The following is a 25,163-nucleotide window of genomic DNA, read 5'->3' as shown; positions in this document are numbered from 1 at the left end:
TTGTTTATTTGGTGTCCTGTTTTGGGTAGGTCAGTATTTGTCGCCTATTGTTATTGGCGTGACCTTGTTCTGTCCGGAATAAATTACGGACACCCAAAACCCTCTGCTCTCTGCGCCTGACTCCGCACCCACCACTCCTAGCTACGTGACAGTATGTCTATACCATTTAACAACATTTAAGACCAAAGTCTAATTATTGAAAGAGACAATGAAAATATTTGTTCCAAAGGGAAATCTGTATTTGTAACTATTAATCAAAGTATCAAAGCAAACATTCCTACAGTATCTAATAGTAATAAAACAGAAAACATCACATCTAACACTGATACAACCTCAGTCTACAGAGAGGATTGACACATGAACTCAAGCAAAGCCCCCTGTTAGTCTACATGTCAGTGATCAATAAGACAGAGAACATCTGATCTCAGAACAGAGTCAAAGCAGAGGTACCAGCAGCCTCTCTCCACAGGGGTGTGTGACTGAGGGGTTCTACCCAGAACAGTCAGCCTTCCTCAGGGTCTTGGTGACTGGAGTCTGGGATTTCTGCTGGGCTTCACAGGTCACCTCTCCTGCCTTGGTCCACTTCTGGCCAGTGAGAGTCAGGGTGCTGCTCCAGCTGTACAGGCCATCCTTCTCCAGTACCCCGGGACTGGCCTCCTGCTTCTTGCTGGTCCCGTCCACTTTCCAACTCATGGTCCAGTCTGAGGGGAAGCCCTTGTTGGCCAGACACGTCAGTGTTGCTGTTGTTGTACTGGACAGCTCCTCACTAGAGGGGGGCAGGACGGTGAGGGTGGGGGAACTGTTACCTGGAACAAACAGAACACATCAAATAAGTAACTACATCAAGTACAGCTATAGTAAGAGATTATCTTCAGCAAAGTACACATCAAAATAAAGTGAATTGGAAATGCCCTCTAAATATAAATGTCAAAGTTAGATTGTTTAGAATATGTGGAGAAAAACCTAAAGTAATCTGATACAGCAGATTTATAAACCAAACAAGTAGAAAGTGTTTAAATAACTAGAGTTACTAGTCATACGGTGTCAGTTATTCATGTTATACAAAATATTGTTTAGGAATGGATTTGATCAGAACAGCCTGCTCATATTCATAGTATTTACATCACATATCTGTCAGGTTTTGGCCAGGACTATTCAGGTTTTGGTCACTAGATGCTCCCATTGCGCCTTTTTGAACCTTTTGTTTTTCCCTTGTTCTAGTTATTGTTTGCACCTGTGCCTCATTTTCTTGTAGGTATTTAAACCCTGAGTGTTCCTCAGTTCTTTGCTCTGTGTTTGTATGTTAGCACCCAGCCCCAGCCATGCTGTGAACATATATTTCTCTAGTTGGATTTTCCAGAGGTACTCTGGTTTTGTTCTTGTTTATTTTTGATTAGTCTTTTGAGGTTTGTTTTTCCCTGCTGTTCTTACCACTTTGTGGATTTTCATTGTATTTTGGAGGTTATCCATTTTTTCTCTTGGCTTTACTTTTGACGTTGTGGATTTATATTTTTTGCCTGAAGATCTTTTACCTTGATTAAACCACCGTCTCTAGTACTGCTGTGTCTGCCTCATCTTCTGGGTTCTGCCGACTATTAGTGACTGTTTCTCACACCGGGTCCTGACAATATCATCCATGTTGGATTATGAAGTCAGTTACAACCATAACTGAGACCCGTTGTCTTCACACTAACAGTGAAGTCTACCATGAACACAATGCAACAATGATGAATATTATATACAATACTATTAGTTATTATACCAGAATTAGGAGTGATAGTCTGCAATCATACAAACCAGACATAAATAAACTTACAATTTATCATTTTGATTCAATAAAATGTTATTTGAAAGAAGGCTCAGAAATTATTTTCATGGAGACAGAGTTTAAGAAAGTAAAATACAAAAAAATGTAATCAGAAAGAAATATCAAAAGAGCTTGTTACTTACTTCCAACATCAAGTCTGGTGCCGCTACCAAAAGTGTAGCACAGTGATACAATCACTATTACTGCTGGTACAAAAATCTCCTGACCATTGGGGAAGCTGAATTTCTTTAGACTGTGGTTCAAATAATTAACTCTACTATGATATGAATACTTTTCAGAAATGATTTAATCTAAATTTTTAATAAAATGTTTTTTATTTTGTTTTCCTTAACACTGAGCAGAAACCTACTGTTTACTATATATTTCCTACAAGGTGCAGTATGTTTATTCATACAACTAATCTAAGATGTAGGCTAATCACTTTAATCTTTAGAAAATATTGGTCAAATTTGATTACATGTAATAACATATATATTTAAATCGGCCATAGTGTCACGTTCGCTGGAATAAATATCGTACCAAGCTGCAGCGCGATATGGTTTCCACATATTATTTATTAGAAACGCACATAACAACAAAGAAAGAATGAAACAAACAACGAACCATAACTAAGAGGTGTAACATACACTAACTCAAAACAATATCCCATAAAACACAGGTGGAAAAAATGCTACTTAAATATGATAGCCAGCTGCCTCTAATTGGGAATCATACCAAACACCAACATAGAAAAACTAAACTAGAACCCCACATAGAAAAGAATAACTAGAAAACCCCCCAGTCACGCCCTTACCTACTATACCATAGAAAAACAAAGGCTCTCTATGGTCAGGGCGTGACACATAGTATGTGTAGGCTTTGTGTATTTTGAAAAATCCTCAATATTGAGGCAAAAATAATAGAGATATTGACTCACGACATCAAAAGTGAATAAAACGATACATTTTGTTGTTTACATACTTCCAACATCAAGTCTGGTGCCGCTACCAAAAGTGTACCACAGTGATACAATCACTATTTGTAACGTCTGCTTCCAACTCACACTCTCAAACACATAGATCCCCTGAACACAGCTCACTTTCCAGCCCACTTTCCAACTCACACTCTCAAACACCTAGATCCCTCTAGCTCACTCTCCAGATCCCAATCACCTGAATTCTGATCAACTGAATTAAATAGTGTGTGTAAATGACATACAGGTGTTCACACACTATTTAGTTCAGTTCTTTGCACCCCATCATTGTGAGGTATTGTTTGTTTTGTGACACACTTCTATTCGGAGCTCTGTTTTTCCCGTATTCAGTCCTCCTGTGTGTAATAGTTTTTGCCTGCCTCACTAACGACATCTTTTGCTTATTCCCTGCCTGTACTGTTGCCTCTTTGGACCCCTGTGTATGATCTTCTGCCTGCCCCTGGACCCATCTACCTGCCTCCTCCTGTGGTCCTTTACAAACAAACACCTGCTGCGCCCTGCACTTGAAACCAGCTAACTGTCTCCCATCGTGTTCATTACACTATTACTGCTGGTACAAAAACCTCTGTGTTTTGTGTTGCTGCAGCTGTTACAGTGAAGATCACTCATACAGAATCATAATCAACACAAATACACTTTAACATCTTCCAGGTAGAACAAACACTTCATATAAGCTGTTTCTAGGTAATAAAAATATGAATTGTGTCTTAAATCCAGATATTAGTATTGTTTTCCTTCCTCTGTGTACCAGGTTCTCCTAGTCTGGAGGTACAGTCCAGCATTAGATCAGTGTGCTAGTATTCCTCCATATTGTCTATATGAAAGACAACAGCAGCAGCAGTAGTGATAGTGATCCATGTTGTATATTCCTTTATTAAACATGTTAAAGTCACAGAGGACAGACAACACTACCAGAGGAATCCTACCAGCTTTAGTTTAGAGAAGTGTTCACTAACTGATAAGAGGAACTTACATGAGAGACCAAGCATGAGTGAACAGACAGTTCATTATATCTGATCATCATCAGAATCAAAATATAATTGTGGTGTGACATAAAAATGACCATGGATCAGTTATCAGAGTTAACAGTTGCTGTTTGATGTTATTAAAGATAGCTAATGCAGGACAAAATATATTTTAATGATGGGAACCGACTTGGAAATTGAAATAGATTTTACAAATTAATTTGCATAATGGATCTGGATACTTTGCATAGACAGCACACGCTTCAGTGCTCTGTAAGTATTTATATCCCTGTGAGTTTACCACTTCATGACTGAGAGCTGTCCTTCATGACAACAGAACCCACAACAACCATGACTTTTATCACCATCTTCATCTGGACACTTGCTTTCTGCTTTCAAGGTTACAGTTTTTGGAATTTATTGTTGAAAATTAATTACATCTACAGAGTATACATGAACAGTATATCAACGTTAATATTTCTATTCAGAACTATTCATTACTATATGTAATATTTCAATCCTATAAATGTTTTTACTATATTTTTCAGAAGCCAGAGGACAGTATGTTGTGACACAGACTCCGGCAGTGAAAGCTGTTGTCCCAGAACAGACAGTCTCTCTGAACTGTAAAACCAGCAGTAATGTTTACAACAATGACTTTTTAGCCTGGTACCTACAGAAACCTGGAGGAGCTCCTAAACTCCTTATTTACTCTGCTACAACACTTCAGTCTGGGACTCCATCTAGATTCAGTGGCAGCGGATCTGGGAGTGACTTCACTCTGACCATCAGTAGAGTCCAGGCTGAAGATGCAGGAGATTACTACTGTCAGAGTTTTCACTATCCTGGTAGCATTCGCTGGTTCACACAGTGATACAGAGCCGTACAAAAACCTCCCTCAGTCAGACTGCACAGTGACTGTACTGCTACAGCTGGGACCTACTGCAGGTGCTGAGGGGAGGAGATGATCCAGTACAATGACACAGTGTGTAGTAGAGCTGAACAACAATAGAGTCAAACTAGAGCTGTGTCTAGAAGACCTTAGATCATAACTGATCACTAAATGTTTCTCCTGACTATTAACTACATGTTGACTCTGTTGAGTAAGTCAAGGAAAACCATCAACCAATCTGAATAGAGATGATGTACAATGATCCAAACCCCTAAAGATGACCTGTGTTTTGAATAGCTAGAAATTAATCAACATGATTCAAACACATACAATAAAGCCCCTAAACATTACCCAGACATCCTCCCTCACACCACTGTGGTAGTTCCAGAGAGCAGCAGGTGAAGCAGGAGACTGGAGACGTCAGAGCTCTGGAGATCTCCCCTTTAGATCAGAGTCAGTCTGCAGCATCACAGTCCACACACAGACTGCATTTACTAAGCCTGACCACTGGAGAGAGACATAAAGCAGATACTATCTGGTCTAATAACACAGTAATAACATTATGCTCCATTTATAGATGTCTATAATCAATATATCAGTCCCCATTCAGCACTTATATCATAAACCATGTCAGTCATTACATAGCTATCAGGTTTCTACATCACATCAGTTTGACTGTCCAGGAAGACTATTTACATATTTTATTTTTTTATTTAACCTTTATTTAACTAGGCAAATCAGTTAAGAGCAAATTCTTATTTACAATGACGGCCTACCCCGGCCAAACGCTGACGACGCTGGGTCAATTGTGAGCCCTCATATATAGGACACTTTGCATTAGCAGCACATGCTTCAATGCTCTGGGAGTGTTTATAGTCCTGTGAGTTTAACACTTCATGACTGAGAGCTGTTCTTCATGACAACAGAACCCACAACAACCATGACTTTAATCACCGTCTTCATATGTATATTTTCCCTGTGTCTCCAAGGTAATATATTTGACAGAAAATGATGCAAATCATTGCAATATTAGGCTATATAACCTTATTACAGTTTAAGATAATAATCTATATGGACAAATAAATGAACAGTTTAATGCTAATTCGACATGCCATCTCTGGTTCAGAGTCCAGAGGCCAGGTCATTGTGACTCAGACTCTTGCAGTGAAAACTGTTTCAGTGGGTCACTCATTCATTTTCAGCTGTAAGACCTGCAGTGCTGTATACAGTGACATCTATGGAAAGGGGATGGCCTGTTATCAACAGAAACCTGGAGGAGCTCCTAAATACCTAATATACTGGTCTAAAACCCTTCAGTCTTGGACTCCATCTAGATTCAGTGGCAGTGGATCTGGGAGTGACTTCACTCTGACCATCAGTGGAGTCCAGGCTGAAGATGCAGGAGATTACCACTGTCAGAGTTTACACTACCCCAACAGTGTCTGGGTGTTCACACAGTGATACAGAGCCGTACAAAAACCTCCCTCAGTCAGACACCACTGTGGTAGTTCCAGAGAGCAGCCGGCTCTGGAGATCTCCCCTTTAGATCAGTTGGGCTACCGAGTGGCGCAGTGCTCTAAGGCACTGCATCTCAATGCTAGAGGCGTCACTACAGATGCTGGTTCGATCCCGGGCTGAATCACAAACGGTGGTGATCGGGAGTCCCATAGGGCGGCGCACAATTGGCCCAGCGTCATCTGGGATAGGCCGTCATCGTAAAAAATGATTTGTTCTTAACTGACTTGCCTACGTAGTAATTTTATATATATATCATAGGGCTGCATCAGCGCTCACCTAAAAAGCCCATATGCCACTGGTTGAGAGAAATGATCATTGTTTTTGGGCAGAATTATGTGAGATTTTATGTGTTGCTATATGTGTGTACTGGTCAGTTTAGCCCAGAAAATGCCGGACTCTTCAATCTAACGCCATAGGTGGCCGCCTAATCCTGCCTAATGAGCGGGCTGGCCGTGCCAATGATCACTGGAAGGTGGAAACTGACTGGTATTCCTCTTTTCCATGGATATCAATATGTTACCATAGCATATTACCATAACACTAATAAATAGAAAGTTATATATGTTCAGAAGTTACATGATATATGACTTTTAAAAAACAATCTCCATTATTCATTATAGTTTTGTCTTGCTAAAAAAACAACCAATAACCAATAATTGTCACGACTTTCGCCGAAGTCGGCTCCTCTCCTTGTTCGGGCGGCGTTCGGCGATCAATGTCACCGGCTTTCTAGCCATCGCCGCTCCATTTTTCATATGTCCATTGGTCTTGTCTTGTTCCATACACACCTGGTTTTCATTTCCCCAATCAATCTACTTGTATTTAACCCTCTGTTTCCCATCATGTATTTGTGTGTAATTGTTTATTGTTACGTGGTTTGTTCAGGCGCATTACTTTAGTTATTTTCCATTATTTTTGCACGTATATGTTTTATTGTGCTGTATTTCTGAACGGTATTAAAGTGTGCCTGTTTTCTACACTGCTCTCCTGCACCTGACTTCGCCTCCACTACACACGCCTAACAATAATAGCATTGTATTAATGCCCTTTTTATTCACGTAATTGAACATTACTTGAAAGTTACAATCGCTTCAGGCTCCCAAGCCATCAGAAAATCCCCAAATGGACCTTACAACCAGCTGTGGAAATTCAATGGATGTGATCATCAACAGCAGCATATTAACTTTTTTCATGAGTAGGTTACGTACTGTTAGCTCTGTGAATGAGACCTGATGTTGGATTCAACATGAGATACATGTAAACTACTTGTACATAAACTATCATCATAAAGTAGAATAACAATTTTATCTGTCATTAATTACATGGTGGCATATATGTTATGTCTCCCTTCCTGTATCCACCATAGAGGTTAAAACCCCTCACATCTGGCCCAGTCCAGAGTATTTCAGGCAGTGAAACTGTTCAACTGCTAGACTGATAGCTGTGGGAGTGAAACTGAGATCTACATAGACAGAGCTGGGTGGTTCTGCTTGTCCCAGAATAGAGCAGTACTGTCACCAGATGTTCACTCTGGTAGAAAATACTCTTTGACTATCTTGAAGATGTGATACTGGTGAAATGATGTGGATCTTGTAAAACAAACATAGCTTAATGTAGGTGTGATCACATCGGTGAGAGTCCAAGATATCTATCAAATGTTCAATAACATTAGCTTACTGTCTTTATGAGTCTATAAATCAAGCATGGTCAAAAAATGTTCCAAAGATATTAATCATAAATAACCATCACCTACTACATGCGGCTAAACCTGTCCTGTTATCCGTTAAACATTGTAGTATCTAGACCTCTCCTGTTAATCTGTTAACATTGTAGTATCTACACCTCTCCTGTTAATCTGTTAACATTGTAGTATCTAGACCTCTCCTGTTAAATGTGCAACAAGTGGAAAAAGAACTCTGGACCATCTTTACTCCACACACAGAGACGCATGCAAAGCTCTCTCTCGCCCTCCATTTGGCAAATCTGACCATAATTCTATCCTCCTGATTCCTGCTTACAAGCTACAATTAAAGCAGGAAGCACCAGTGACTAGATCACTAAAAAAGTGGTCAGATGAAGCAGATTCTAAGCTACAGGACTGTTTGCTGGCACAGACTGGAATATGTTCCGGGATTCTTCCGATTGCATTGAGGAGTACACCACGTCAGTCATTGGCTTCATCAATAAGTGCATCGATGACGTCATCCCCACACGTATGTACATACCCCTACCAGAAGCCATGGATTACAGGCAGCATCCGCACTGAGCTAAAGGCTAGAGCTGCCGCTTTCAAGGAGCAGGACTCTAACCCGGAAGCTTATAAGAAATCCCGCTATGCCATCTGACAAACCATCAAACAGGCAAAGCGTCAATACAGGACTAAGATCGAATCGTACTACACCTGCTCTGACGCTAGTTGTATGTGGCAGGACTTGCAAACCATTACAAACTACAAATGGAAGCACAGGCGAGAGCTGCACAGTGACACGAGCCTACGAGATGAGCTAAACTACTTCTATGCTCGCTTCGAGGCAAATAACATTGAAACATGCATGAGAGCACCAACTGTCATGGAAGCCTGTGTGATCATGCTCTCTGCAGCCGATGTGAGTAAGACCTTTAAACAGGTCAACATTTTAAAGGCCGCAGGGCCAGACGGATTACCAGGACGTGTACTCCGAGCATGCGCTGACCAACTGGCAAGTGTCTTCAATGACACTTTCAACCTCTCCCTGTCTGAGTCTGTAATACCAATATGTTTCAAGCAGACCACCATAGTGCCTGTGGCCAAGAACACTAAGGTAACCTGCCTAAATGACTACCAACTCGTAGCACTCACGTCTATAGCCATGAATTGCTTTGAAAGGCTGGTCATGGCTCACATCTCCACCATCATCCCAGCAACCCTAGACCCACTCCAATTTGCATACCGCCCCAACAGATCCAGAGATGATGCCATCTCTATTGCACTCCCCACTGCCCTTTCCCACCTGGACAAAAGGAACACTTATGTGAGAATGCTATTCATTGACTACAGCTCATCTTTCAACACCATAGTGCCCTCAAAGCGCATCAATAAGCTAAGGACCATGGGAATAAACACCTCCCTTTGCAACTGGATCCTGGACAACCTGACGGTCAGCCCCCAGGTGGTAAGGGTAGGTAACAACACATCTGTCACGCTGATTCTCAACACGGGGACCCCTCAGGGGTGCGTGCTCAGTCCCCTCCTGTACTCCCTGTTCACCCATGACTGCATGGCCAAGCATGACTCCAACACCATAAATTAAGTTTTCCGACGACACAACAGTGGTAGGCCTGATCACCAACAATGACGAGACAGCCAATAGGGAGAAGGTCTGTATCGGTTCCCCCTTGTGACTCTGTATCGGTTCCCCCCTGTATATAGTCTCACTATTGTTATTTTACTGCTGCTCTTTAATTACTTGTTACTTTTATCTCTTATTCTTATCCATATTTTGTAAAGCTGTGTTGTTGGTTAGGGCTCTCGTAAGTAAGCATTTCTCTGTAAGGTCTACATCTGTTGTCTGGGGCCAAGCTTTCTGGGGCCAAGTTTTCTGCCATCCAGGACCTCTATACCAGGTGGTGTCAGAGGAAGGCCCTAAAAAGGCCCTAAAAAACTCCAGCCAACCTAGTCATAGACTGTTCTCTCTGCTACCGCATGGCAAGATGTACCGGAGAGCCAAGTCTAGGTCCAAGAGGCTTCTTAACAGCTTCTACCCCCAAGCCATTAGACTCCTGAACATCTAGTCAAATGGCTACCCAGACTATTTGCATTGCCCCCCCTCTCCCCCTCTTTACACCACCGCTGCTCTCTGTTGTCATCTATGCATAGTCACATTAATAAATCTACCTACATGTACGTACTACCTCAACTAACCGGTGCCACCGCACATTGACTCTGTATCGGTACCACCCTGTATATAGTCTCACTATTGTTGTTTTACTGCTGCTCTTTAATTACTTGTTACTTTTATCTCTTATTCTTATCCATATTTTTTTTAGACTGCGTTGTTGGTTAGGGCTCTCGTAAGTAAGCATTTCTCTGTATGGTCCACATCTGTTGTATTCGGCGCATGTGACTAGTAACATTTGATTTGGTTTGATTTGCTGGTTGAAGATGATGTGGTTTCAAGTGAGAACATAAATAACTAAGCAGTGACATTTAGGTCTGATAGTTTTCAAAGAAACTGTGAATCAGGCTTTATTAATATATGTCTATACCATTCAACAACATTTAAGACTGTAGTCTAATTATTAAAAAAGACAACAGAAATATGTGTTCCAAAGGGAAATCTTTATTTTCATCTATTCATCAAAGCATCAAAGCAATCATTCCTACAGTATCTAATAGTAATATAACAGAACACATCACATCTAACACTGATACAACCTCAGTCTACAGAGAGGATTGACACATGAACTCAAGCAAAGCCCTCTGTTAGTCTACATGTCAGTGATCAATAAGACAGAGAACATCTGATCTCAGAACAGAGTCAAAGCAGAGGAACCAGCAGCCTCTCTCCACAGGGGTGTGACTGAGGGGTTCTACCCAGAACAGTCAGCCCTCCTCAGGGTCTTGGTGACTGGAGTCTGGGATTTCTGCTGGGCTTCACAGGTCACCTCTCCTGCCTTGGTCCACTCCTGGCCAGTGAGAGTCAGGGTGCTGCTCCAGCTGTACAGGCCATCCTTCTCCAGGACCCCGGGATTAGCCTCCTGCTTCTTGCTGGTCCCGTCCACTTTCCAGTTCATGGTCCAGTCTGAGGGGAAACCCTTGTTGGCCAGACACGTCAGTGTGGCTGTTGTTGTACTGGACAGCTCCTCACTAGAGGGGGGCAGGACGGTGAGGGTGGGGGAACTGTTACCTGGAACAAACAGAACCCATCAAATAAGTAACTACATCAAGTACAGCTACAGTATGAGATTCTCTTCAGTAAAGTACACAACAAAATAAAGTAAATTGGAAATGCCCTCTAAATATGAATATAAAAGTTAGATTGTTTAAAAGATGTGGAGAAAAACCTAAAGTAATATGATACAAAACAGATTTATGAACCAAACAAGTAGAAAGTGTTTAAATAACTAGAGTTACTAGTCATATGGTGTCAGTTATTCATGTTATACAGATATTGTTCAGGAATGGATCTGATCAGAACAGCCTGCTCATATTCATAGTATTTTCATCACATATCATCCATGTTGGATTATGAAGTCAGTTACAACCATAACTGAGACCCGTTGTCTTCACACTAACAGTGAAGTCTACCATGAATACTATGCAACAATGATGAATACTATATACAATACTATTAGTTATTATACCAGAATTAGGAGTGATATTCTGCAATTATACAATTCAGACATACAATTAAACCTACAATTTATCATTTTGATTCAATAAATATTTATTTGAAAGAAGGCTCAGTCAAAAGCTACATTTAACCAAAAATATTTGAGTTAAAGATAATAAAAATATAAATAAAAAATCGCACACAAACAGCAATACACAATGCAACAACTATATTCCATATTATTAAATAGTTATCATACTAGAACTATCCTCTGCAATCCATCAAACCACACATTTAACTAGACACCTACATTTGAACGTTTTAATTAAATAACATTTAATTTGAAAGAAGGCTTCGTCAAAAGTAATAGAAAAAATATATATTTTTTAAAGTAAAATATGTAAAAAAGCAAAATTTTCATAGAGACGAAGTTTCACAAAAAAAATACCCCCAAAAATTATCTGAAATAAATATCAAAGAACTTGTTACTTACTTCCAACATCGAGTCTGGTGCCGCTACCAAAAGTGTACCACAGTGATAAAATCCCTATTGCTGCTCGTACAAAAACCTCCTGCATGTTTGGCACTCTTAATTTCTTTAGACTGTGGCTCAAATAATTAACTCTACTATGGTATGAATACTTTTTAGAAATGATTTAATCTATTCAATTTTATATAAAGTGTTTTTTATTTCGTTTCCCTTAACATTGAGCAGAAACCTACTGTTTACTATATATTTCCTACAAGGTGCAGTATGTTTATTCATACAACTAATCTAAGATGCAGGCTAATCACTTTAATCTTTAGAAAATATTGGTCAAATTTGATTAGATGTAATAACTTTTGTATTCAAATTGGCCATAGTACGTGTAGGCTTTGTGTATTAAAAAAAAATGCATTATTATTTTTATCCTCAATATCGAGGAAAAATTAATAGAGAACTTGAAACACAACATCAAAAGGTGAATAAAATGTAGATTTTTTTTGTTTACTTACTTCCAACATCAAGTCTGGTGCCGCTACCAAAAGTCCACCACAGTGATACAATCCCTATTACTGCTGGTACAAAAACCTCTCTGTGTTGTGATGCTGCAGCTGTTACAGTGAAGATCACTCATACAGAATCATAATCAACACAAATACACTTTAACATCTTCCAGGTAGAACAAACACTTCATATAAGCTGTTTCTAGGTAATAAAAATATGAATTGTGTCTTAAATCCAGATATTAGTATTGTTTTCCTTCCTCTGTGTACCAGGTTCTCCTAGTCTGGAGGTACAGTCCAGCATTAGATCAGTGTTGCTAGTATTCCTCCATATTGTCCATATAAAAGACAACAGCAGCAGTAGTGATAGTCATGTTGTATATTCCTTTATTAAACATGTTGATCTCACATTTAACAGTGGTGGTAAAGTCACAGAGGACAGACAACACTACCAGAGGAATCCTACCAGCTTTAGTTTAGAGAAGTGTTCACTAACTGATTAGAGGAACTTACATGAGAGACCAAGCATGAGTGAACAGACAGTTCATTATATCTGATCATCATCAGAATCAAAATATAATTGTGGTGTGACATAAAAATGACCATGGATCAGTTATCAGAGTTAACAGTTGCTGTTTGATGTTATTAAAGATAGCTAATGCAGGACAAAATATATTGTAATGATGGGAACCGACTTGGAAATTGAAATAGATTTTACAAATTAATTTGCATAATGGATCTGGACACTTTGCATAGCCAGCACATGCTTCAGTGCTCTGGTAGTGTTTATAGCCCTGTGAGTTTAACACTTCATGACTGAGAGCTGTTCTTCATGACAACAGAACCCACAACAACCATGACTTTTATCACCATCTTCATCTGGACACTTGCTCTCTGCTTCAAGGGTAACATTTTCAGGATTTATTGTTGAAAAATAATAAAATCTATACCAACCACTATATCAATGTTACTATTTATATTCAGAATTATTCATTACTGTATATACAATTTCATTCATTTAAATATTTGTATTCTGTTTTTCAGAATCCAGAGGACAGATAACTGTGACTCAGACTCCTGAAATGAAAGCCTTACATCATGGAGACACAGTTACTTTAAGATGTAGATTTAACAAACCTCCTGCTTGTAGTACCCCTTGTGTAGCCTGGTACCAACAGAAACCTGGAGGAGCTTTTAAGCTCCTTATTTACTATACTACAACACTTCAGTCTGGTACGCCATCTAGATTCAGTGGCAGTGGATCTGGGACTGACTTCACTCTGACCATCAGTGGAGTCCAGGCTGAAGATGCAGGAGATTATTACTGTCAGAGTTACCACAGTGGGAATGTGTTCACACAGTGATACAGAGCCGTACAAAAACCTCCCTCAGTCAGACTGCACAGTAAATGTACTGCTACAGCTGGGACCTACTGCAGGTGCTGAGGGGGAAGAGACAGTAACATGGAACACTGGTCACTAGAGGTCAACTGTGACAATATGGTTAGAAAGCAATCATTCAGATCACATGACCATCATCATCATGGTTATGACTTATAGTTTTGTCATGGCCTTTAAGTGTATATAAAGTTATTTAAAGTGTTGAAACACAATTCCTGTCCATATGCCAAGCAAAATCTACAGTAAAACAAGTGTTATGACCTCAACATTACTTCAAAGTTACAATCACTTCAGCCCCCCAAAACAAGTCCTCATTTGGACCTCAACCAAATGTCTGATTTAAATGGATGTGATCTTCTAACATTATATTCACTCTTTTAATGAGCAGGTTAGTGACTGTTAGATCTGTGAATGAGACATGATGCTGGACTCAAACATAAGACACATTTACACTACATACAGTATCTACATAAAGTATTATACCCATTTTATCTGTAATTAATTGCATGGTGGCATATCTGTTACCAGCCTGATAGTACTGAAGTACTAGTATAATACAATAGGGACTGATAGTACTGAAGTACTAGTATAATACAATAGAAACTGATAGTATTGAAGTACTAGTATAATACAATAGCGACTAATATTACTGAAGTAGTAGTATAATACAATCGAGACTGATATTACTGAAGTACTAGTATAATACAATAGGGACTGATAGTACTAAAGTACTAGCATAATACAATAAGGACTGATAGTACTGAAGTACTAGTATAATACAACAGCGACTGATAGAACTGAAGTACTAGTATAATACAATAGGGACTGATAGTACTGAAGTACTAGTATAATACAAAAGGGACTGATAGTACTGAGGTACTAGTATAATACAATAGCGACTGATAGTACTGAAATACTAGTGTAATACAATAGGGACTGATAGTACTGAAGTACTAGTATAATACAATAGAGACTGATAGTACTGACGTACTAGTATAATACAATAGGGACTGATAGTACTGAAGTACTAGTATATTGCAGTATGGACTGAAAGTTCTGGGTTATGAGTATAATCCACTGTAGAATGAAGATAATTACATTCTACAGTGGATTATATGCTGATAATTACAACTACAGACTTCACTCTGACCATCAGTAGAGTCCAGGCTGAAGCTGCAGGAGATTACTACTGTCAGAGTTTACACAGTGGTGGAGTGTTCACACAGTGATAGAGAGCTGTACAAAACCCTCCCTCAGTCAGACTGCACAGTGACTGTACTGCTACAGCTGGGACCTACTGCGGGTGCTGAAGGGGAAGAGACAGTGACATGAAACACAGAGTGAACTAAAATACACTGAGGTAAATACACAGGTGATGCTGACAATAATGTCAATTTATCCCCTGTTAAATCATGTGATAACACCCATATGTCCAGATTACATAAAAAGTTCTCCCATTTTTCTTATGGACAACCTGAAATATGTTACACAATATGTTGAAAGGAATCCATCTATGTACACTAATAATGTCTCACAACATTTCAGAATCAAACCTCCAGTCTCTGTGAGATTCTTCTGTCAGGTTGTGAATTTCAAGCAAAAAATCTACTTTATTTATTGAGAAGGTATAACATGATTATAACCCCTAATCCTTAACACAGTGTTTCCCAAACTTCTCCTTAAGTATTTGAGGAAGTCCACATATTTGATTTTATTCCAGAAATACTACAACTGCTTTTCCTAGTGAGGGGCTTGCTGATTAGGGGACCATTTGAATCCGCTGTGATAGTTTTGGAACACATCAAATACTCCAAGTTGACTGTCTGGGGGGACTTCAAGATAGTTTTGGGAAACACTGCCCTGAAATTACCTGTGGTGCAGTCAAACCAAAACGTCTCTCGTCCCATACACTGCTAGAACATTCCAGCACCTTCCCAGCCTTTAATTGAGCCCTGCTGAGGCTTGTTTACCAATCAAGGCCATGATTGGCTGGGCAATCAGCCCCACCGCTTAGAAATGCTCCTGCTCACACAGATCTCTTCAATTACACTGTCTCTGTGGGACTAAGAAAGTCTGGGGCGTATTTATTAGTTGTGCACTGTAGCAAAACTTTTGCATTGGAAAAATATTTGAAATGAATACAAGAGTTTCTATTGGACAAATTCAGCTAGGTCCCTCCCAGTTTTGTTCCGTTTGCTACTGTTTGCTTCCGTTAGTGTCACGCCCTGACCTTAGTTATCTTTGTTTTCTTTATTATTTTGGTTAGGTCAGGGTGTGACGAGGGTGGCATGTTTTATTTTCTTGTCTAGGGTTTTTATATATCTATGGGGTTTTGGTATTGTATAGGGTTTATGTATGTCTAGGTGTGTGTAGTTAGTCTAGGCTTATGTAGGTCTATGGTGGCCTAGATTGGTTCCCAATCAGAGGCAGCTGTTGATCGTTGTCTCTGATTAGGGATCCTATTTAGGTTGCCATTTTCCAGTTTAGTTTGTGGGTTATTTTCTATGTTGATGTTGCATGTCTGCACTCGTTTTCATTAGCGTCACGTTATTTTGTATAGTTTGTTTAAGTGTTCTTCGTTTATTAAAAGGAAGATGGATTCACATCACGCTGCGCTTTGGTCTCCTCACTTAGACGATCGTGACAGTTAGGTTCCGGTTAGGTTCCTAGTGAATATACCTCTGGGGAAGTGTATTCATTACAGAAACCCTTTACCATTTAAGAACCAAACGGATACTTTATTGCTTTGTTAAATGGACTTTAGAGGTCATAATGGATGTAACTCAAGTCCATTTCTAATGTGGTGTAACTGTGAATAATATAATTCTTAATTCAACTTTTTCTTTAAGTTGTTGTCTGTTTTTGTTGTTATTATTTTATTATTGACCATTTAACTATTCTTGATATCCCAATTTGTGCCTTGCTTGGACATTGGTATTGTAGTGGTCACATCCTGTATTTTTGTTTGACAAATGGAAGCAAACAGAGCAAAATGAGAGTTTCAATTGGAAAAATTCAGATAGGTCCATCCCTGTTTCGTTTTGTTCGTTTCCGTTTAAGAAACGTTTTGCAACACAGTCGCGGGAATGAGTACACCCCTGTTTGCATAGATTGGACACTTTGCATTGGCAGCACATGCTTCAATGCTCTAAGAGTGTTTATATCCCTGTGAGTTTAACACTTCATGACAGAGCTGTTCTTCATGACAACAGAACCCACAACAACCATGACTTTTATCACCATATTCATCTGGACACTTGCTTTCTGCTTTCAAGGTTACAGTTTTTGGAATTTATTGTTGAAAATGTATTAAATCTACACCCTCAACATGTATATCAATGTTACTATTTCTATTCATAATTATTCATTACTATATGTAATATTTCATTTATATAAATGTTTTTATTCTCTGTTTCAGAATCCAGAGGACAGTACACTGTGACTCAAACTCCTACAGTGAAAGCTGTTCTCCCAAGACAGACAGTCACTCTTGACTGTAAAACCAGCAGTGATGTGCATGGTGGTTACTATCTAGCCTGGTATCAACAGAAACCTGGAGGAGCTCCTAAACTCCTTATTTACTCTGCTACAACGCTTCAGTCTGGGACTCCATCTAGATTCAGTGGTAGTGGATCTGGGAGTGACTTCACACTGACCATCAGTGAAGTCCAGGCTGAAGATGCAGGAGATTACTACTGTCAGAGTTTACACTATCCTGGTAGCATTCGCTGGTTCACACAGTGCTACAGAGCCGTACAAAAACCTTCCTCAGTCAGACTGCACAGTGACTGTACTGCTACAGCTGGGACCTACTGCAGGTGCTGAGGGGAGGAGATGATCCAGTACAATGACACAGTGTGTAGTAGAGCTGAACAACTATACCTAGTTCTAATAACTCTAAGCTGTTAGGTCATATTCAGTCATTATCCCATGTGTTCCTTATTGCATTTGTACTCATTTTTTATTGAGTATCTCATGGAGAACCATTAACCATTTATCTACCAAAAGGTTAAAATCTTTCAAAACAGACATCCTTACTTCAGACCATTTAGATATTGTATTCTTAAGATGTAGAAGAGATGCTGAGTTTCATGCATTGTAATTATGTTCTACAAAGTCCCAGTGTGTCTGATCAGAAACACAGAAGAGGAGGGAGGGAGCTGAACTCAGGAACAGAGGAATGGCCGAATATTAGTCTTGCACGTTGGAGCCCCTCTTCTCACAGTGTAAGTCCAACAGTCCAGTATTTACAATATTAAATTGTTTGGTGGGTGTTTACATTTGTCTTAATTCACATATGTAAAAGTGTGTATTATGCACAGGTGAATCGTAAAATATATTTTTTGTATATGGTACTCTTAGCCAGGGATCAGCCATTACTGAGGGCAACCCTAGAGCAATTATGGTTAAGTGTCTTGTTCAAGGGCACATCAAAAGATTATTTCACCTAGTCAGCTCGGAGATTCAAACCACCAACCTTTTGGTTACCTGCCCAATGCTCTTAACCGCTAGGCTACCTGCCACCCTAATTACCATGAACAGTAAGCAACAGACACAAGTATACACACTGAGTATACTAAACATTAAGAACACCTGCTTTTTCCATGACATAGAACTGACCAGGTGAATCCAGGTGAAAGCTATGATCCCTTATTGATGTCGCTTGTTAAATCCACTTCAATCAGTGAAGATTAACACAGGTTAAAGATGGATTTTTAAGCCTTGAGACAATTGAGATGTGGATTTTGTGTCAAGAACTGCAACGCTGCTGGACAATCAGCCTCAACCTTTAAAATGCTGCTGCTCACACAGATCTCTCCAATGGAAAGACTGCATGAACTCAAACCAGGAAGATTTTTTGTTGGTCGCTATCGGTCCGAGACGTGGGCACAAATTTCCCAAAAACTAATTTCTGTGTTCTATTTATGTGCTGTTCTATAAACCAATTTCTGTGTTCATGCAAGTGGCTGACTGAATGAATCCTCACTATCAGTAGCTGCAATTTGGCAGTATGCCCAGACCTTGTTTTAAAAACGAGAAGGAAGAATATCTCAGGTTCAAGGTCTCAGATTAGAGAGAAGAAACCTAGTGATGTACTGGTCTGTCACATGTTATGAACCAGTATTGGTCGGTCACATGAATTAAACAAAACATTAATGATGAATTCATTATGCAAAATCATGCAAATATAACTTGTCTGTGTATAGCCGTATACAGTTGAAGTCAGAAGTTTACATACACTTAGGTTGGAGTCATTATAACTCGTTTTTCAACCACTCCACAAGTTTCTTGTTAACAAACTATAGTTTTGGCAAGGAACAGGTACAAAGTATCTATATCCACAGTAAAACGAGTCCTATATCGACATAACCTGAAAGGCCCCTCAGCAAGGAAGAAGCCACTGCTCCAAAACCGCCATATAAAAGCCAGACTACAGTTTGCAACTGCACATGGGCACAAAGATCGTACTTTTTTGGAGAAATGTCTTCTTGTCTGATGAAACAAAAATAGAACTGTTTGGCCATAATGACCATCATTTTGTTTGGAGAAAAAAGGGGGTCGGTTGCAAGTCGAAGAACACCATCCCAACTGTGAAGCACGGGGGTGGCAGCATCATCTTGTTATGTGGATATATTGAAGCAACATCTCAAGACATCAGTCAGGAAGTTAAAGCTTGGTTGCAAATGGGTCTTCCAAATGGACTATGACCCCAAGCATGCTTCCAAAGTTCTGGAAAAATGGCTTAAGGACAACAAAGTCAAGGTATTGGAGTGGCCATCACAAAGCCCTGACCTCAATCCTACAGAAAATTTGTGGGCAGAACTGAAAAAGCATGCGCTAGCAAGGAGGCCTACAAACCTGACTCAGTTACACCAGCTCTGTCAGGAGGAATTGGCCAAAATTCACCCAACGTATTGTGGGAAGCTTGTGGAAGGCTACCCAAAACGTTTGCCCCAAGGTAATCAATTTTAAAGGCAATGCTACCAAAAACGAATTGAGTGTATGTAAACTTCTGACCGACTGGGAATGTGACGAAAGAAATAAAAGCTGAAATAAATCAATCTCTCTACTATTATTCTGACATTTCACATTCTTAAAATGAAGTGGTGATCCTAACTGACCCAAGACAGGGAATTTTTACTAGGATTAAATGTCAGGAATTGTGAAAAACTGAGTTTAAATGCATTTGGCTAAGGTGTATGTAAACTTCCGACTTCAACTGTATAAGACAAATGTTGGGACTGCCCAGGAAGAGCTCCTGATTGACATGAGTACTACAGTGCATTGAGTTGGTTGGAATCTCTCCAGCGCGCTGACAATAAACAATGATTAATTTAAGATTGACTTTGAGTGTCCCTGTGTTAGAATTTCCACAACAGTAGTGATGAGAGAGGTTCGGTTCTCAGTGTTGTACTGAGAGAAGTGGAGTTCAAGGTGTTGGTGAAATGTAAGGACCTAGGTGGAGTCACGGCGGTGAGTCTGATCACATTGACTAGGGATTTGGAGAGTAAAGTAGGAGAGGTTGAGTCTGCTAAAAGTTATTTGTGATGGAAGTTTGGTGGTGGTGTGTTTCAATGTTAAACAGTTTGAGAAGGCGTTCAAACTCAAGCAGGTATGTAAACGTTTGGTTGATAGTAGCATGCTGGATCAAACTGGACGAAAGTGGGTGAAGGGAGTTATTACAGGAGTTCCAGAAATTGTTAACATAGCATAGCGCCTCCAGATGACACGAGATGGGAAGAAGGTAGGGGAGAACATACATATGGGGAATGTGGAGACGGGGCCCAGTTAATATGCTGTAATAGTGGGGGAGCCCATGGTGTGGCATATGGGGGTTGTTCAGTGGTGAAAAGACAGGTGGAAGTGCGGGAGGTGAGGAGTGAGCGAAAAATCTTGTATGCAGAAGAAGTGAAGGTAGTTCAGACAGAAACAATCGAGGCTCCTAATACAGCAGGTATTTCAAGGCAGATTGGGATGCAGGTTGGGCATGAAGTAAGGAGCAGATTGGGGGAGAACACAAGAATGGTAGTACATTTGAGAAATGTTACATTTGTGACAGAAGCAATCAATTGCGCAGAAAAATTGCATTCAAAGACTAAGAAGATACAGATCAGAGTGAAGCAGGCAGTGAGGTATCATGGGATCACAGGACTGACATGGGAAAATGTACAGGATGACCTCCATAAGATTGAGAATTAGTCCAGACAGAATAATGTATTGGTTCATTTTCATAATGGTGTTAATCCTTCAATGGAATGCCAGAAGTCTGATGGCTAATGGGTAAGAGTTTAAAAAGTTTATTGAGGAGTTACCAGCCAAACCTGGTGTGATATGTCTCCAGGAGACATGGCTAAAACCTACTCTGGCTTTTGCATTACAGGGTTATGTTGCAGTCCATAGAGATAGGGTGGCAGGGGGAGGATGAGGGTGTGCTACCTTTATAATGCGGGGGATCCCACATAAGCTTGTGGGAGAGGGAGTTGAACCAGAGTATGTAGTGGTTGAGGTGTGGTTGGGAGGGGGGAATATGGTAATAGTGAAATTTTACAACCCGTGTAAGAAACAAGAGTTGCTGGCCGTTGGGAATGTAGAAGGTAAAGATAGGAGATGGGTAATGTGGTTGTTTTTTTTTAATGCTCATAGTGCGCTCTGGGGAGGGTTACGGACTGATGTAAATGGACAATTGTTGAAGGAACTACTACATGAGAAAGGGCTTGTGAGTCTTAATGATGGACGGGGAACCTGGATTGACCCAGTAACTGGAATTGAATCTGCTCTGGATCTTACTTTAATCTCAAGTTCAATGGCAGGCAGATGTAGTTGGGAGGTGGTCACTGTCCTGTCGTGTGTACTGTAGGATTCAGGGAGAAAAAATCAGTAAGAAATGGATTGAGGAGATGGATATTTGGGAAAGCGGAGTGGGGTCTGTTTCAGAAGTTGAGAGAACAGGAGCTGTCTCAGGTAGATCTCAATTCAGATATAGAAACAGTCAATGACGGAGTAAGAGGAACAATAGTAGGGGCTGCAAGGCAGGTGATTGCTATGGGTACAGGGGGAGAAAGGGTAACGCAGTCCCCTGGTGGAATGAAGAGTGCAGAGAAGCAGTGAAGAGAAGGAACTGGGCTTTCTGAATGTTGAAAAGGTTCCATAATTACCAACACCTGATACAGTATAAACACGCACAAGCAGTAGTAAGGAGGAGCATTGGGACAGCTAAGAGGGAGTATTGGTGGCGGCTATGTGGTAACATAGGCAGGATCACTCCTGTGGGAGAGGTATGGGGGATGATTAAGAGGATGAGTGTGATCAGAAGAGATTGGGATCTCCCTGTGCTGAAAAGTGTGGAGATTGTTGCAGTGAGAGATATGGAGAAGGCAGAGATGTTAGCCCAGGCATTTGTGAAGGTGCACAGCTCAAATAATCTGACAGAAGAGGGGCAGCGTGGGAGAAAGAGGGTCAGAGGAGAACATTCAATGGTCCTGGATCAGAGATAAATGGTGGGGGATACATTGAATGGCCCTTTTACATTGGCTGAGATGAAGAGAGCATTAGCTAAAGCTGGGGTAACATCTCCTGGGAAGGATGAGATGTGTTACATCATGATGGCTCATCTCAGTGACACTGCAATGGGGAAAGAATTAGGCCTTTACAATTAGGTGTGGCAGGAAGGGAAACCGCCTGGAATTTGGAAGCAGGCGGTAGTGGTGCCAATACGGAAACCAGGGAAAGACCCTACTAGTCCTTCAAGGTCCTACTTATCAAGCTGGATAACATGGGGGTTGGAGGAAAGGTTTTTAACTGGATAAAGGATTTTCTTTTTGGGCGATCAATACAGATGAGGTTGGGGAGCTCTATGTCAGAAAGCTATGAGGTAGATAATGGTACCCCCAGGGAAGTGTCATTAGTCCTTTGTTGTTCCCCATTATGATTGACAATGTATTCTCTCAGGTGAAACCTGATATTGGGAGGTCATCTTTGTCCACATGTGCATTTGCAAACCGTAGTCTTGCTTTTTTATGGCGGTTTTGGAGCAGTGGCTTCTTCCTTGCTGAGCGGCCTTTCAGGTTATGTCAATATAGGACTTGTTTTACTGTGGTTATAGACGAAGTACTAGTATGATACAAAAGGGACTGATAGTACTGAAGTACTAGTATAATGCGATAGTGACTGATAGTAGTTGTCACGTTCTGACCTTAGTTCCTTTTTATGTCTTTATTTTAGTTTGGTCAGGGCGTGAGTTGGGGTGGGCATTCTATGTTTTTCTATGTTTTGTTCTATGGTTATATTTCTATGTGTTTGGCCTAGTATGGTTCCCAATCAGAGGCAGGTGTCAGTCGTTGTCTCTGATTTGGAGCCATATTTAGGTAGCCTGTTTTTCATTGTGTTTTGTGGGTGGTTGTTTCCTGTGTCTGTGTTTGCACCATACGGGACTGTTTCGATTTTCGTTTGTTCATTCACTTTGTTATTTTGTATCTTTGTAGTGTTCAGTTTTATATATTAAAATGGACACTTACCACGCTGCACATTGGTCCGATATATCTTACTCCTCGTCAGAAGAAGAGGAGAGTCGTTACAGAACCACCCACCAACCAAGGACCAAGCAGCGTGATAACGGGCAGCAGCAGAAATCTCAGGACTCATGGACATGGGAGGAGATTCTGGACGGAAAGGGACCCTGGGCACAGGCTGGGGAATATCGTCGCCCCAAGGCAGAGCTGGAGGCAGCGAAAGTTGAGCGGCGTTGGTATGAGGAGGCAGCATGGCAGTGCGGCTGGGACGAGAGGCAGCCCCAAAAATTTCTTGGAGGTACACAGGGAGTGTGGCTAAGTCAGGTAGGAGACCTGAGCCAACTTCCCATGCTTTCCGTGGAGAGAGGTGGTCCGGGCAGGCACCGTGTTATGCGTGGGCATCGAGCCAGGTGCGATGAAGCCTGCTCAGCACATCTGGTCTCCAGTGCGTCTCCTTGGTCCGTGTTATATGGCACCAGCCCTACGCACTGTGTCTCCCGTGGGTCTGCATAGCCCAGTGCGTCCTGTGCCTGCGCCCCGCAATTGCCGGGCTAAAATCAACATCCAGCCAGGACGGGTTGTTCAGGCTCTTAGTTCGAGACCTCCAGTGTGCCTCCACGGACCGGTCTATCCTGTGCCTCCTCCAAGGACCAGGCCTACAGTAGATCTCTCCAGCCTGGTGAGTACTGTGCCTGTTCTAAGAACCAAGTCTCCTGTGTGTCCCTCCATTCCGGACGCTCCAGAGCCGCCCGTCTGTCCTGAGCCGCCTGAGCCGCCCGTCTGTCCTGAGCCGCCTGAGCCGCCCGTCTGTCCTGAGCCGCCCGTCTGTCCTGAGCCGCCCGTCTGTCCTGAGCCGCCCGTCTGTCCTGAGCCGCCGGTCAGTCAGGAGCCGCCCATCAGTCAGGAGCCACCTGAGCCGCCCGTCAGTCAGGAGCCACCCGTCAGTCCGGATCTGCCAGAGTCTCCCTCCAGTCCGGATCTGCCAGAGTCTCCCTCCAGTCCGGATCTGCCAGAGTCTCCCTCCAGTCCGGATCTGCCAGAGTCTCCCTCCAGTCCGGATCTGCCAGAGTCTCCCTCCAGTCCGGATCTGCCAGAGTCTCCCTCCAGTCCGGATCTGCCAGAGTCTCCCTCCAGTCCGGGCCCTAAACTTTATCGAACAAAACATACACGTATTGTGTAACATGAAGTACTATGAGTGCCATCTGATGAAGATTATCAATTTATTTTATCTCTATTTCTGCTTTTTGTGACTCCTCTCTTTGGCTGGAAAAATGGCTGTGTTTTTTGGGACTAGGCACTGACCTAACATAATTGCATGGTATGCTTTCGTCGTAAAGCCTTTTTGAAATTGGACACTGTGGTGGGATTAACAACAATTTTATCTTTAAAATGGTGTGTAATACTTGTATGTTTGAGGAATTTTAATTATGAGATTTCTGTTGTTTGAATTTGGCGCCCTGCACTTTCACTGGCTGTTGTCAAATCGATCCCGTTAACGGGATTTCAGTTAAGTGCCTTGTTCATGGCACATTGAAAGATTACTTCACTTAGTCAGCTCTGAAATTCAAAGCAGCAAGATTTTTGTTACTGGCCCAATGCTCTTAACAGCTTGGCTACCTGTTATCCTGATTACCATGAACACTAAGCAACAGACAAAATTATACACACTGAATATACAAAACGTTAAGAACACTTGCTCTTTCCATGACATAGACTGGCCAGGTGAATCCAGGTGAAAGCTATGATCCATTATTGATGTCGCTTGTTAAATCCACTTCA

General features: G+C 41.1%; 2 gene segments (V, D, J or C); both read right to left on the bottom strand.

Annotated features, from left to right (window-relative positions):
• Positions 1-489: 489 nt before the first annotated feature.
• Positions 490-3,583, bottom strand: LOC120049134. The segment is given in 3 exon segments: positions 490-806; positions 1,951-2,010; positions 3,550-3,583. Coding segments are annotated over 3 exon segments (411 nt in total).
• A 6,910-nt stretch (positions 3,584-10,493) lies between these two features.
• LOC120049133 lies at positions 10,494-12,779 on the bottom strand. The segment is given in 3 exon segments: positions 10,494-11,062; positions 12,485-12,601; positions 12,746-12,779. Coding segments are annotated over 3 exon segments (468 nt in total).
• Positions 12,780-25,163: the final 12,384 nt, after the last annotated feature.

This window comes from Salvelinus namaycush, chromosome 6 (assembly GCF_016432855.1).
Source record: "Salvelinus namaycush isolate Seneca chromosome 6, SaNama_1.0, whole genome shotgun sequence".
Taxonomy (NCBI): domain Eukaryota; kingdom Metazoa; phylum Chordata; class Actinopteri; order Salmoniformes; family Salmonidae; genus Salvelinus; species Salvelinus namaycush.
Note: the sequence above shows the minus strand (reverse complement) of the source record. Positions and strands in the feature narration are given on the sequence as shown.